We start from the raw sequence: 16,411 nt of genomic DNA, 5'->3' as shown, positions 1-16,411 counted from the left end.
CCCCAGCCCCAATATTCTAACTTCCTTATAGGCTCCACTGAACAGCAGGCCCACTGCACCTACCTAACCACTCACCACCCCCATATACTCAATATCCTAACTTCTTCATATATGCTTCACTGTTCACTAGAACAACAGATGTGTCCATGAACTCATATTTCTCACAGAACAGCAGGCTTATCCATGTGATGGGATCCCAGCCACTGCCTCTAGCTAGGCACTGCCCCCAGACCCATTCCTCATATTCCCCACAGAAACAGCAGGTGTGTCCATGCACTCAACCATAACCACATCCATCTAGTCCCAAGCAGGATGTGGACCCCAAAACAATAGAAGGGACTTTCCCTAAGTAGGCACCTGTGCAGTAATAGTAAAGAACTGACCTAGAGTGAACCTATGACATAGAGGGGCTTATTATAATATCATTATCATACATACATACCTCCCCAAATGGGTTTTTCTGTATGCATTGTGGGTAATCACATGCACAGTTCCCATGGCTGGGACCCCTCCCCTATTACCTAATCCCTTAACAAACCCCTCCTGCCTTTTTAATATTCATAATTTCTGTTATGCAATTACATCTTTATCCTATAAAAATCCATCTTGCCTTCTCTGAAGTTGCTGGGTCCTCTTGGAACTTAGCCCACTTCATGAGAGGTGGCAATCTCAATTGATGTCTATATTTGGATTAGAGGTGGTCTGACCCTGAATTCTTTGAGATGGTTCCACCACAACACATCATGAAACCACAACACCATCAAACCATCCAAACCAACTCTGCCTCACATAAATCCAATTCATATGCAAGGCAGGACATTGTGATGTCATTGGTCTTCTTCAAAAACAAAGGGTGAACAACATAGGGAACTCCCAAGTGAGGAAACTCCCTCTACCAATGCTTGTCTGCACCTTCTCTCTAATTTATAGTCTTTGAGGGTTGTGTAAAGGACCGGGAGGTTAAGCTGCTTACCCAAGGTCACACAGCCAATACTTGTCAGAGGCGGGATTTAGATCCTGGTCTGCCTCCTCTGAGGCTGACACTCTCAGTTAAAGTTGTAGTACCATGGGGGTTTGAACTTATGAAACACAGATTTTTATGTCTGGAAGGCTTCTCAGAGTTCCTCTAGTCCGAGCAACATCAGAGACAAGAAACCAATGGATGCCCAGAAAATAATAGCAGAAAATAGCCTTTTATATTTGCACTTGTATATATTTCTAGCATAGTTCAGTTATTGACTTGTTGAAAACTCCCTCCTTTCTTTGACTTGTGTTTTGTTTGTTTTTGAGACTGGGTCACCTTTATTTTGCCCAAGTTGACAGTACAGCTTCTACTGATGGGCTTGACACCACTGCTGATCAAGAAAGAAGCTTTGACCCTTTCTCTTTCTGACATGGGCTAGTTTGCTCCTCCTTAGGCAGCCTGGGGATCCCTCACTCCTAGAGGTACTGGGCCATATTGGTACTGGGCACAGTGTGGACACTTGATGTGCTTTAGACCCACTGTATTTCAGAATTCCCAAACTCAAGATATCCACTAGCCTCAGCCTCCCTCAGTAGTAGGGATTACAGGTTTGTGCCACCACATCTGGCTAACAAGTGTTCATTCAGCCTCTTCTTGAAGACCTCCAGTTATAGTGAACTTATCACCTTCCAGTTCAGTTTATTGCATTTTTTGGACAGTTCTACAGTCTTAGGAATCTTCTTCCATACATTGAGGTGTACCTTTCTCCTTGTAAATGCTACTCACTGGTCCTAGATCTGACCTCTGGGGCCAAATAGAACAAGTATGATCCTTCTTCCATATGACAATCCTTTGAATGATTGACTACAGAGATCATATATGAAAAGGCAGAAATTATAATAATAATTTATTATTGCATTAATTTCATGATCTTTTTAATAATGTTAAAAAGCACTTTAGTAATAATTGAACTATGCCTGGAATGATGGTACACACCTATTCCTCCTGCTTTTGGAGAGGCTGCAGCTGGCAGAGCATTTGAACACAGGAGTTTAAGCTACAATGAACTAAGACAATAAGGTGTCTGCACTAAGTCTTGGCAACAATACAGTGAGCCTTCTGGAGGGATGAACTAGCTCATGTTGAAATGAGCATGCCAAATTTCCGTTGTGAAGGAGGAGTGGGCTCAGTCCCCTGAGTGGTTGCTATGGTTCCAGCCCAGGTGAGATAGGAAGCTTAGCTTCAATGAATGAATCAATAATTGTCCTATACCAGAAGTCCACAGAAATGCAGACACAAGAGGTCATTTCCTGCTATGGCCTTTGACTGTAGAGTCAATGAATGATGCAAAGAATAATTTGAGGGTGGAACTTCCATTTCTGTGATAACTAGCTAATGAACGGAGTAGCTATTATAGGTAATAAATTGCATGTTTTACAATGCTTGATATTGAAAACTAGTAAGCATTTTAACTATTTTTTACAGTATAAGCTAGAGTACTAAAGCTATCTACTTAGGGTATGAGATGATCCCTAGAATAATTTTGCCTAAATATCCATACTAATAATATTTAGCAAAAAAATAATATGGAATATTATCATAACAACTTAATTGATGTCATTATAAACACCCCACCCTCAAAGATCTACCAACATTTACAAAAATGTCAGTGCATTACAAAGCTTGTCACATACCTACAACCTTGGAGTAGCAAGGCTCACAGTGTACAGTATGTTTATAGATCCAAATACTATCACCAGCTTCCAGGTTTTCCAAAGGCTTTTTACAAATTTCACACTAAAGAAAAACAAAGAAAATTAAAAATGCAAAAGTTCCTATTGAATAAGAAAATCAATTTCTATCTCCCATAACAAGACCTACATAGCCATTTGGAGTTCTTATTTAGTTCATAGACAGGAAGACATAAAAGCAGAATTTGTTACTACTTTGTTAGCCATGAAAATTGAAAAGAATCACTTAAAATTAATGGATTGAATTTACCAAAACAATACAATTATTATCACCTCCTATGTGCAAGACACTGGGCTCAATCATGGGTATACAAAAATAGCAGAAGATAGTTTCTGCCTTCAAAGATCTTACAATCTAATATAAAATGGACACATACATACAGTAAAGGAGAGATTCAGACAAAGTTTTCTAGAAAAATATATGGAAAGAATAACCACTTCTAGCTAGAGGAAAATCAGGGAAAACCTCATGGAGAAAGTAGTGCCTGAGCAGGGACTTAGCCTGTCTGAAAGAAGAGTTTCAACAAGTAGGTATGTGGAAGAAATACATGTCAGACCTTTTTCTCCTACTCAAGTGCAGGTAAAATGAGATTCTGAAACAGTACAGTGTAGTGTAATGTAATGTAGTGTAGTTTGGTGACAATGTAGAGTACACAAAGAGAAGAAGCATGAAATGAAGCTAGAAAGATAGACTGGAACTAGATTGTGGTGGGTCTTGAATGCCAGACTGAAAAGTTGCCATTCGTCTAATAGGCAATAGAGAACAGGGCAGTGATATGATGAGAGTTATGATTTACGAAGATTGTTTGGACAGTTGTATGGAGAATGGCTTAAAAAGCAGGGAAAACTGGAAAGTAGAGGAACAAAGAGTAGCTAAGACACTATTGCAGTTATCCAGGCAAGAGGCAACGGCCTTAACTTGGGTGGTAGCAAAGCGAATGGAGACGCTAAGAGAAACGTAAGAGATATTTATGACCCTGACAGCATAAGACATAACAACTGATTAGATGTGAGTGTCAAAAATAACTTTGGTATTTTGAACCTGGGTGATTGGTGGAATGGTTGTGCTGTCAACAAAAATAAGAAACTTGGGAGGAAGGGCAAGTTTGAGGGGGGGAAATGATGAGTTCATTTAAGACATGTTGAGCTTGATGTACCAACAAGACACCCAGACAAAAATGGTCCAGTAGGTAGTTGGATACACATTACTATAGCTCAGAGAAAGGATGGGGCTAGATATCTATCTATCTACATCTATCTGTATCAAGCCACCTACAAAGACAGATTGATAAATAAATGAAATCATGGGAAAAGGTGAAATCTCTAACACAGAAAGAATATAGAAAGAAGAAAAGAGAGTCAAGAATGTGGCCTGGAAAATATCCAGTGGATAGGAGAAAGAATACCAATCAGCAAAGAATGGGCAACAAAAGATAGGTAGGGTAGGGGAAGAATCAGGAAAAATAAATGTCCTGGAAGAAAAATGAGGATAAATATGAAAAAAGGTGATGGAACCAACAGTATCAAATGCTATAGAAGGGTCAAGGGAGATGAAGACTGAAGAAAGGCTATGGGAATTAGAAACAATTGGTGACTTTGGAGATTGCTGACTTTTTAAAGTAGAATGGTAGGGACCAAAGTCATTTTCAGGAAATTGAGGAGAGAATAGATATTGAGAAAATGAAGACAGCAAATATAAACTACCATTTCCATAGTGAGGGTAAAAATGAAAAATCAGACAGGAGCTTGTGGAGGGTCAAGGGAAGGTATCTTTGCTTTTTTATAATAGGGAAGATCTAAGCATGTTAGGGGGTGGAAGAGAAGAAAAAATTAAAGATGGAAAAGAGAAGGAGAGAGATGGAGGATGAGGGAAGCAGGAAAAGATAATAAAGAGGGAAACAGAGAAGAAGAGGGAAGGAGAGAGAGAAATAGAATGCAAGAACAAAAGAGAGAAGAGATAGAAAAAGAAGAAACAAGGGAGGGAGAGAAAAAAGGGAAAGAGGGAGAAAGAAAGCAAATGAAAGAAAGAGAAGAGAAAGAGGGAAGGAGAAGGGAGGAAAAGAAACAGGGAGGGAAAGGGAGAAGAGAATAGGGAAAGGAAGCAAGAGAAGACAGGGTAGAAAGAAGAGTGAATAAGAGAGAGGAGGAAAGAGGAAAAGAAGAAAGGAGAGAGAAATGGGAAAGCAAAGGAGGGAGAAATGAAGCTACATCCTATAAGAGTTGGGAGGGGATGAGATTATGAGTATTAAAAGCAGAGGTCAACCTTGCAAAAAGGAAGGTCACTGTTCTCTGAGACTGTAGGAATGGCAACATACTCAAGGACATAGAGAGATTCTAAGTTGTGGAAGAGAGATAAGGAAGCTCACAAGAGATAGACTCAATCTCAGGAAAGTAGAGAGAGAAGAGGTTGGAGGTTAAGATTGAGGCTCAAGGAAAGAAGGAAAGGTTTGAAACAGCTCCTATAGGGAGCATGGCAGCATAAAAGAGATAATTTGTACATGATACTTCCATATGGACAGGTATAGAGTAAATACGGTACCAGGGGAAGTATTATCCTTTCAATTAAACGTAGCAATTTTGTGGGGGACTTTTCTAATTATACCAACTATGTAGTTTTCACATTCCATTGTACAAACTGCCAGGGGAAAGCTTTTCCCTAATGTTAACATAATATCATGTATATATAGTATATCAATGTCTCTCATGTTTGGAAATGAGGCTGAGTATAGTGCTATCCATTTATGTGGGTACATCTTGAAAGACTAATGGAAGACCAGCGGGCCTTTCCACACTATAAACATGTCAAGATCACCCTTTGATTTGTAGCCCTAGCTACTAAGTGTATGGTTTGTTGCTATCCATGGCTGTGTTTCTAAGCCACATGGTCTACCCAGTATCTTGGCTCCTAGTCAGCTTCTCTATTTCTGCCTGTTGCAGGAAGAGAAACTTATCTGACAGTCTTTGCTTATGGGACATATGAAATCCCAGTGCATCAGGAGGTAATTAGGTGCCAGGTCATTGAGTACCACCCCTGCATGGATGCCTTGAGTTAGGCAACTAATTATAATTAATTGTGCTGTTGGAATCAGGCTGCTGTGAGAGGATCTTCTGTAATAATATCTGAGGTTAAGGATCCACTGACTGTTTTTCCAAGAGCCCCAATGACATTTTATGGTCACACTGCTGAATATGAAATTTTGAATTTGTATGTAGTTCCTTTTCTTTTCTATAGTTTTGTCATTTTTAATATTGCAATTATTATGATTCTTTAAAACATTGGAGTCATTTTTGTAAATTCAAAAGTTATACATTGACCACACTTCCGCAGAATTGAAAAGAGCCAGGAACTGTCAAATGTCAAATATACATTATTAATTGTTTCCAAGGACATTGCAAAGCCAATACGTACAAATCTTTGAGAGCACTGAAGAGTGTATTTAAACAATGTATTATTAATGAAGACAATAGTGGGGGTTTCTAAGGTATTACTTCCTTTACATGTGTTCAAAAAAGCACTTATTTTTATGTTATATATCCAACCAGACCACGCTTTATATCTCATCTAGCCATCCAGTTATCTACCTGGGCCCATTTTTTCGTGAGTTCTGTTGTTGTTATGCTTCTTGCCATTTAAAATTGCACCCTCTAGACCCAAATTGTAGAAATCATACCCCCAGGCCTGTTGCAACAATCTGCTAGCAGTTGCTGTAGGGGTGTAAGACCCACCAACAACCAGCACACAGAAAGCTGCCAACAGAGGTTCTTTTGATCTGCTTTACTAAGGAAAGCAACATTAAGGGGTTAACAATCTTACTTTAATCCAACATACAAATATCGTTCACTCAGCTCAGGGGAAAAAGCCAGTGCCCTGAGCTTCAGAGCAAATACAAACAAATTCCAAAATCAACAGACAGACCTTGTCTGACTCAAATCTTAATGCATAGTTACCAGAGTTTAACAAAGTCTGAATATTTGGGTTTACAAGCTGGAGGGCTCTTAACTACAGCTGCCCAGGGTCTCCACATCAGCACTCCAACAAGAGTGAGAGCCCTAAGCAAATAGCTCTTACTATTGGCTCTGGTCTTAGCAACTCCCCTTAGGACCCTGCCCACATAGGCTTAGCACCTAGTAGATAGGGGTTTGGGCCTGGGGCTTTGCACCTAGTAAGGCTCGATCAAAGACACTTAATTAATTTGTCATTCTAAAACAGTAAAAAAAAGTCCCAACTTAATTTATATTATAAGGCCTGGGGCAGCTAATCCATTCAGCTTTAAAATTCCTGCCCAAGGACACAATGAAGAATTTCTCCTTAGTGAGGTGTTGATGAGTAAATGAGTGCCAACTCAACTATATCCAGCCAGTCCTAGATCATTCCATTCTTTATACCCCATCTAGTCAACCACCTGGGTCATCTTGCCATCTGCTCTACTACTAAAAACCCATCTATCTCCTCTCTCCATGTTCAATTTCCTGCTCTAGGCACAGTCATCAAATCAATACTAACATTGCTTTCTGGAAAAGCCATGTCAACCAGCTGCCCAATGGATCAACATGCTATCCCCACGACTCCCCAGAGCAAACTCTCCCTCACTACCCTTCATCTATATGTGTTGTCTCTCTCCACACCCACCCAACCAGCCATAGAATAGAAGCTCTGTGAAGGCAGGGATTGTTTAATTTTTATATTGGTATTCCCATTGGTCATTTTATACAGTAATCACTTAACATGCGCTTTTTCATTCACTCCTTGATTATAAATTGCTATGTAAGCTCATATTCTAAAAAAAAAAAAAAATGAACCTCTTCTTACTTTGAAACAAGTAGAATGACAGCAAATCTGTAACTCATCCAAGATCATTTTGGTATTTGAGCCCAGGGGCTTTCGGCAATAGGTACACATATCCTTTTCAATAATAGACCTGTGCAAACACAAACAATTACATAAATGTGAGTATCTCCATCTCTTAAATGAGAGATTCATACATTGCACTGACAGTCACCTTTAAAAAATATATGGTAATGATGTAATGAAATGTTAGCCATGTTATTTTGAGAAACTTTGCAGTCCAGAATTTGCCAATATGAATGCTCCAGACCACCTGCTACCATTATATTATCTCATTGACTTGCTAATTACTTAAAGATGATGGCAATGGAATAACATGAAGGAAAACACAACTTAAGAATTCATGAGTGGTGAAGAGGGCACCTAGAACAGGAAACAAGAGGTTCACCTTTTGATAGTAACACCAGGAGAAATTACTTGAAGGGGGCTAGTATGGAGCGAATCAAATGGCTACATACTACATTACTAGGAAACCTGTAACTCTCGAGATACGGAGCAAATCAAAAAAGAGAAACACTTTCAAGAGGATTTTGATTTAAATAAAAAGGCTCGAAGTCCTTAATTGACTATTTTAAAGGAAAACCAGAGATTTGGGGGAAATTCTTAGTTTTGAGGAATATGGCAGGGAGGGAAACAAGGACTTATCAATATACTTTCTTTGATGATACAAATAAGAATACTGGAATGGCTGAACTGTTTTTCTGAATGAACATGGCAGGTAATCACTTTTCATGCACCCAGAGAGAATACAATTCTTCTATGCATACAGGCACACAGCCAGAAACTCTATATTAATTTTGTATGTGTACTTATGTATTTTTCTGGTTTTATGTATGCAGTCATCCCCCAATAGACTGTAAGCACTTAAAGGTAGGGAAACAGGTTTATTATTTCTTTTTTAATCCTCCATAGTATCTATGACACATAGTGAGTGAGCACTCATATTCTTCAATGATCAAAAGGTCAAAGATCCACACGGGGCATAGGTAAATAAAGAGAATCACCAACTACTCTGTAGGATTAAGAGAAAGCTACTTAGCATATTAATATGAACACTCTTATGGGCAGAGGCTATATTCAGCCAGGTCAGTAATAGGCATACTACCATGGAAGAGACATTAATTTGGGAATTTCTCCAATACCAGTATCACACTATAAACCAGGAGTCTTTAACACAATATTTGGAGCATAGTAATTACTTGATTCATTAAATGATTAGTGGCTCCTTATATCATGCCAGCAAGGGAGAGGGATGAGGATGGAACCTGACCGAAGAAATTCCCTCTACTAATGAATGTTAGCACCTTCCCCTAAAAGTTATATTCTTAGATATTTTGTTAGTGTGGTGAGAAGTTAAATGACTCAGCCAGAACCAAACAGTATGTGCCAGAAGAAAGATTTGAACCCAGGTATTCCAAGTATGGAAACTAGCTCTCTATACCACCCTGTCTCTCAGGACAGAGACGACGATGACGTTCATTTGTTCAAATGGTGCCATGATGAGAGAAGGTAATTTTTAGCGGTAGGGCAGTATTAGACTCATAAAAATGGTGAGAAGGGGAAATGTGTGTTCTATACAGCCTGTGTGGCACTGAAAATTGATTGGCCCTTGGTCATCCTTGCCAAAAGTTGCTGACTCCTACATGAACCAAGAATCTTCAGTGAAAAAAATTATAGTTAGATGTTAAAGGCCCCTTGCAACCTTCTTCTAACTTGCCTTTCTAGACTTATTATATACTCTTCTTCACATACTCTGTGCTTTTACCTAACTGGACTATTAGCTATCCATTAGACTGTGAATTCCTTGAGAACAAGAACTTTTTTCTCTCCTTTCTTGGTATCCCCACTGCTTACTACAGTGCCTGGCACATAGTAGGCACTAAATAAATGCTAGTCACTTGTCTGACTGCTTGTGATTTGCCATGATGCACATGGATATAGTGTAGTATAATACATGCTTACCTATCAGAGGTTGAATAAACTGTTTGTATATATTTTCCAGTGACGCTTTCTTCATAGCCATCCTTTGGGTATTTGCTATAAACAAACATAATATAGATCTATTAAACATGTTCACCCTTCAAAGCATCCTGCAATATTGAAAGTACATGAACCTCTAGTATGGTCTGTACATCTACACACACACACACACACACACACACACACACACACAGTGAGGGATTGAGAGACAGAGACAGACAGAGACAAAGAGGTAGAGAGACAGAGAGGTAAAGAGACAGAGATGAAGAATCAATTTGGAGTTCAAAAGCCAAGTTACAAAACAATAAGCAATGTTTTGGGATTTTTTGCCAAACACCTGAGGAAAAAAATTAAAATAGATACAAAATGAAATAATGAATCATGTTTGAAGTCTTTTAGTGCTTTTTAAAAATGTATTGCTATATCAAGATGATCTTTTAATTATTTGCTTTTCTTTGTAGCCCAAGCACTTGGCACAGTGACTGGCACTTAATAACTACTTAATAAATGGTTGTTGACTGACTTTTGAACATCCGTTTAATACTGGGAGATGAGAGAGATTCAAAATATTCTGCCCAGTCATGTTGTAGTAAGAAGATCACTGGGCTTTGAATCAGGACGCCTTCAATCCAATCCCAGCTTTGATATTTGCTAGTTGTGTAACCACGGGCAAATCACACAACATCTATGAACATTTTTCCCACCCATAAAATGGGCACACTAATACCCAGACTACTTACTTCAGAGGGTTATTGTGAGGCATGTTTTTTGAACCTTAATCTCTGTATAAATGTGAGTTGTGATTATAGTTACTTCCCAAATATCCAATTTACTCAGGAAGATTCGATTACAGAAACCTAATAGTTTCATTCTTATTCAGTGACACCTTTGCAATACTTGTTAATTCAGAGTGGCCGTAAAGCCACAGTACAATTTTATGCCTTGATGGTATTGGACAGTATTCCCCTCTTTGCCACCACCTAAATTGTCCATGAGAAGGCTGCTATTAGAAATAGAACTAAACTCATGGGAATTTATTACCTCTCTCTCCATAGTTAACCCAGGCTAAAATAGAGGATTCAAGATAATTTCTGATATATTCATGAGTGACAAGTTTATAATAGACTACCAGCATCCTAGTCCTTTAGAAATAGTTCATTCCCCCTCCTCCCTCATCACAAATCTAGTTAGAAACAAAACTGTTGCTGAAGCCAAGTCCTTTCTAACCAATTCTTTGCTTTTGCCACTATAATGTACTACAACATTTGAAGATGTGTGAAGTGTGTCTGTAACTTGCTGGAATGAACATAATGAAGGGCAAACTGCTGCTTCACAAAACTTCCTTTAGTTCAACTTTCGGGGGCGGGGGGGGCCAGGGATGGGGAAGGGTGTGGACGCTGGATCTTTTCAGTTTTTCAATGATATGTTCTTTTCCATAGGGTGATGACTGTATTTGTAAAATGAAAGATTCACCAGACTCACCTCATTCAGGTACTAATCGTGCTGACACTTTTTTTTTTCAATTATCTGTCAGTGTCCTATTTATTGGTCTACTCCTGAATCCTAAATAAAAGCTTTTTACTTAACTCAAACTTAATTTTGTTTGACATGGAATTTCATAAGAAATGCTTTTAAACCAGCATCTGTTTTACCATGAGAGACTACTGGAATGTAGCTTACATGTAAGATTATTGTGTGATTAACCAGAAAATGTCAAAATTAGGTTTTTATTCTTTTTGCTGCTATTTGACCTTTTGCTTGCTTTTCATGGTTACTGTACACCTATTTAACTGCCCTTTAATTTCTTGCACAGTTAGCTACTTGTTATTTTGAAATTTACTCTTGGAATTTTTTATCTTTTCAATTAAAGGTAGCTGGAATCACTCAGGTAACCATTTAGGTGAGCTTGTTTTATATGTATGTGGGTATACATATATACACATATATATGTATATGTGTATATTTATACATACATGTATATGTATGTATATGTGCATATGCGCATATACTAAGTATAGTCACATATGAAAAAAGTACTGACTAGAAAATCTTCCTGTGGCATACTTCACTGACCTTTGGCCCTCCTGGGCGTCACCCTAGATCATCCTTACAGCACAGTCTTTCTTGTGATCCACAGCCAAGAGCCAAAAAGAGAGAATTTCCTCTTTGAAACTATTTTTAAACAGCAGGCTGTAATCAATATGTGTACTACATATGTCTCTTCAATTTGTCATCTCATTACATCATCCAGTAATCTCTGGAGCTTTAATGGTGAAACTGTTGGAAGCAGTTTCCGTTGCACCCAACACAGCAGGCAATTAACAGCATCTGGAAACTCTTAATCCAAGTGTAATTATTCTTAGAGGGATACTTGGGGACTTCAGAATTTCAAAAATATATTATACTACCAATAAATATATGAAAATTATTACCCCATATAGGTGTATATACAACTGGTATGTGCATGTGTATACATGCATATACATACAAACAGATTTAAATACATATTTAAGCAATAAACATATATATGATAGGGTTTTTTAAATTGTTTTCCATTCTGGTTCTGTTATTTCATTGATGCACAAAGCTTCTTGTTGTGGAAACTTCCTCTACCAAAGCAGATCAACAGCTTGCTGTAATATATACCTGTGTGTGTGTGTGTGTGTGTGTGCGCATAAAATATGTATATGCATGTATACATATATATACATATATACATATATATATATATATAAAAACTTCAGAGAACTGCCCATTTTTGTAATTTACATAATTGTAGAAAATTTTAGGTGAACCACCCACGGTTACACAGCTTATATGTGTCAGAGGTCAAAACTGAAGCCAGGACTTCCTGACTCTAAGGTTGGCTACTATGTAATGTTGTCACGTTGCCCTTCTTGTGTGTGTGTGTGTATATGTGTGTGTGTGTGTGTGTGTGTGTGTGTGTGTGTGTGTACTGATATTAAAATTCAACTAGATTAGCCTTTCCCAGGATAATTCAACATTTGGAATATCAAATATAGTTATGCATCCAGCATTCAAAATATCAGTAAATATTTTTCATACTAGGAGCACCATACCTGAAGATTACAGCTTCTACTCTTAACCATAGATGATTTCAAATTTATTTTAAAAATAGGGAAATATTTGAGATGACTTTCCAATACCTATTATCCACATATGTCCTTGTGTACACAACACTGTCCTTTGGACTTGAGTACCTGGTTCGAGTATTATAGCTGAAATACAAACATTTTTAACTTCATTTTTAAAAGTTTATTTACAAGAAAAGTAATAATTATAGGCTAATGAATAACTAGAGTTATTATTTAGTAAAATTTAATACAAAATATAATTTATTTATAGGTATTGCTTCTTCTAAACTATTTTTAATTTAAATGTAAAGGTTATATTAAGTGACCACTCCCAAAATTCATTATCAGTATTTTTATTCCTGATACTCTATACTTCCCCCAGTATGTTCTATTTCTAAAATATCACATTTAAAATTATGCATTATTTACATTATTCTCAAGAATATTTTGTCTCGCATGTGAATAAACATGCTGAGAATCTGATTAATAGTTACTTTTACTTCTTAAATTCCTTTTTATTCTATTGTCCTAATCATATTTCCCCCCACAGATTTTTAAATCTAAAGGAAAATACTAATTAAATTCACATGAAATTGTACTATTTACTGGGATTTTATGAATAATTAAAAGAAGATTTTTATCATTTACTAGACTGTGAGCTCTTTGAAGACAGAAAATTCTGTCTCATTTTTCTTTGTAACTCTCATGGTTCACATAGCACAGTTCTTTATCTATTACAAATCAAATGTGATAATATATATAAAATACTTGGTAAACCTTAAAGAACCATGTAAAAGCTAGTTATTATCATTATTATTATCATTATTATAGGTGTTCCATTAAATCTGTTGATTGAATGAATAAATATCACAATCATACTTTATATAAAATATTAAATTCGGGTTCCTAATTTTTTAAGTACTCTAATGACACGGTTTCTATCTACCACAAGAGCTGTTATGAGAAAAGGTCTTTACAGATTTTAAAGTTTTATTTAAAATTGAGCTATTATTAACTTGGCTTTTATAATAAAAGTATTAGGAATAATCACCCCTGTCTTTCTTGTTAAATGGAAAGATCATACACTGGAGGGCTCAGCTTTCTTCTCTGTGTTTCTTTTGTGTTTTATTTGTTTGTTTTTGTTTTGGTCTGGATCTATGATTTCAAAAATGTAGTGAGCCTCCCATAAGGAAATTCCCTCCACCAATACAGATCAGCAACTATTCTGTAGCTAATAGTCTTAAACAGTTGTATGGAGGATACTTAAAGGCTAAATGATTTGCTCAGGGCCACAGAGCACAGCTAGGTGATGAAGTAGATAGAGTGCCAGGCCTGGAGTCAGGAAGAGTCATCTTCCTGAGTTCAAATCTGGCTTTAGACACTTACTAGTTATGTGACTCTGAGCAAGTCACTTAACCCTGTTTGCCTCAGTTTTCTCATCTGTAAAATGGGCTGGAGAAGGAAATGGCAAACCACTCCAGTATGTTTGCCAAAAAAAACCCCAAATGGGGCGACAAAGAATTAGACACAACTGAACAACAGCAGCAGAGAGCCAGTACATGTAAGAGGCAAGACTTGAAATAAGGTCCTCCTGACTTCAAGGCTAGCTCTTTATCCACTAAAGTTGCCTTTCTTCTTTTGTCTTTTATCTTTTCATATTAGACAAGGTAATGCAAACAAAATATTCATATTTCAATTATCAAATAATTATGACCTTTTTATAGCAACACAGAAACTTTTTACACTTTCCTATTATAATAGCACAGGATTTTTACCAGTTGGTAATTTCATCCAGAAAGAGAACTTTCAGTATAGAAACTCTGTCCACCACAGCAGATCAGCACTTGACTTGCAACTTATAAGTCTTAGAGTTGACTAGGACATTGAGAAGGTAAGTGGCCTATTCATGGTCACATATATCTACTCTATGTCAGAGGCAGGTCTTTTGTATTCTGAGGCCTCTATCCACTATGACTCATCACAGCAATATCCAAACCATTAATCCTATTACTTTTCTGAAAGATTTTATGCACAAAAAAACCCTCACATTAGAATTACCTGATAAAGTAGGAAATTTCTGAAGGGAAAAAGCTATGTTCAGGTTGGTTTAAAAAAGAGAGGGAAGCTGTTTAATTTATTGACTTAAAATCCTAGCGTACCTGGAAGATGTCCTGGTTTCATGAGAATAGGCTGTGTTTATTATGCTGGACTGGTTGTTTTGGGCATTGGTAGATACATTGGTATGTTCCTCTAGCCTAAAAAAAAGCAGACACAAAGACACATTTAAAAACCAAACACACTTGAAGGTTAGTTTTTTTTTTCTTAATCATACAAACAAAAATGTTATTAGCAAAACAATGAAACTTTGCTAGACTTGGCTGTGTAACCACAGATAGACACTCCTAGAAACCATGCACTCTTTTCTCCTTGTTACATATTACTGTACTTGGATATAACCATTATCTTTCCAGATAGGCTATTCTGAAAGTGTTAACTATATTCTATAACTCTATCTTTTATCAAGGTTGGAAAGTCTGAGGTTGGTTTCTGTGATTGCTTCACCCCCCAAGTTGTGACATTTTAGAAAGCTGCCAATGTATGATGTCTCACAACAGTCAATCAGTTTCAAGAAAATGATCCAAAGACTTCTTTTGAGAATTTTTATCTTCTGTCTTGTTATAAATTAAGGTCAACATTTTTATGCCTGCAGAACTCAGACCTATATTTTTTATCTCTCTAAAAATACCAGCAGGCTTAGTGGGGGTTTAGGAACATTTAGTTTTATTTCTGGGTATCTCAGAAAATTATTAACCTATGAAAAGTTCAAAGTCTTAGCTCCTCTTCCTTCTCAAGGCTAGCTAAACTCTGATAAAATAAGATTGGAGAAAACACAGAAAAGAGTTTAGATTTTTATCAGCATTTATCATTCCCAGATTGACTTTTCCTTTAATTCCTGTGTGGCTCCAAAAGAAGAGAAATACTTGTCCATAGTCAAGATTTCTCTGAAATTAAGGTGGGGTTTTTTTTTGTCTTAAGAAAGTTACTACACAAACATATGCATGTACCTCTATAAGAATGACCTTTAGGGGCAGCTAGGTGGCATTGTGCATAGAGTGCCAGGCCAGATGTCAGAAAGATTTATCTTCCCATGTTCAAATCCTGCCTCAGACTAGCTGCATGACCCTGAGCAAGTCACTTAACCCTGTTTGCCTCAATTTCCTCATTCCAAAGGAAAAAAAAACCAACCAAACAAACCAAGAATGACCTTTAAATTATGAGAAAATAAAATTGTTGTTCAGGCATTTTTCAGTCATATCTGACTCTTCGTGGTTGCCATTTCTTTTTCCAGCCCATTTTACAGAAGAGAAAACAGAAGCAAAGAGGGTTAAGTGACTTGCCCAGAGTCACACAGCTAGTAAGTATCTGAGACCAGATTTGAACCCAGGAAGATGATTCTCCCTGACTCTCTAACCACTGTGCAACCTAGCTGACCAAAAAAGTAAAATTAGTGGGCTTATAAAACTAGTCTAAGAGAGTTGCAAGATCCATTCCATTTCAGGAAATTGAATTTCACTCATCCAACAGTGTTAGGAATTTTCCATAAATGGCTGAATACTTGCCACTATTAAATAAATATATACCAAATAAGTTATAACCTAAAAGAGCACTTTAAAGAACACAGTCTAAAGATACATTTGGCTTTTTGCTAAAGATTACCCAATTATTAAATCTGTCTTGAATTACATTTCAAAGCAGGGAAACCTATTTTAAACCA

At 37.1% G+C, this 16,411-nt stretch overlaps 1 protein-coding gene across 1 annotated transcript in view; it reads right to left on the bottom strand.

The window, feature by feature from the left end:
* SCEL (sciellin) overlaps nucleotides 1–16,411 on the bottom strand; it is a 145,156-nt gene that overhangs the window by 29,375 nt on the left and 99,370 nt on the right. The window contains exons 30-34 of the mRNA XM_036755756.1: nucleotides 14,796–14,891; nucleotides 12,709–12,780; nucleotides 9,524–9,598; nucleotides 7,526–7,634; nucleotides 2,659–2,761 (exon numbers count right to left, since the gene is read on the bottom strand). Coding sequence (XP_036611651.1) covers nucleotides 2,659–2,761; nucleotides 7,526–7,634; nucleotides 9,524–9,598; nucleotides 12,709–12,780; nucleotides 14,796–14,891 — 455 coding nt within the window. The remainder of the gene's footprint in view (nucleotides 1–2,658; nucleotides 2,762–7,525; nucleotides 7,635–9,523; nucleotides 9,599–12,708; nucleotides 12,781–14,795; nucleotides 14,892–16,411) is intronic.

Source organism: Trichosurus vulpecula, chromosome 4 (genome assembly GCF_011100635.1).
Source record: "Trichosurus vulpecula isolate mTriVul1 chromosome 4, mTriVul1.pri, whole genome shotgun sequence".
Lineage (NCBI taxonomy): Eukaryota > Metazoa > Chordata > Mammalia > Diprotodontia > Phalangeridae > Trichosurus > Trichosurus vulpecula.
This window is presented reverse-complemented; position numbering and strand designations above follow the sequence as displayed.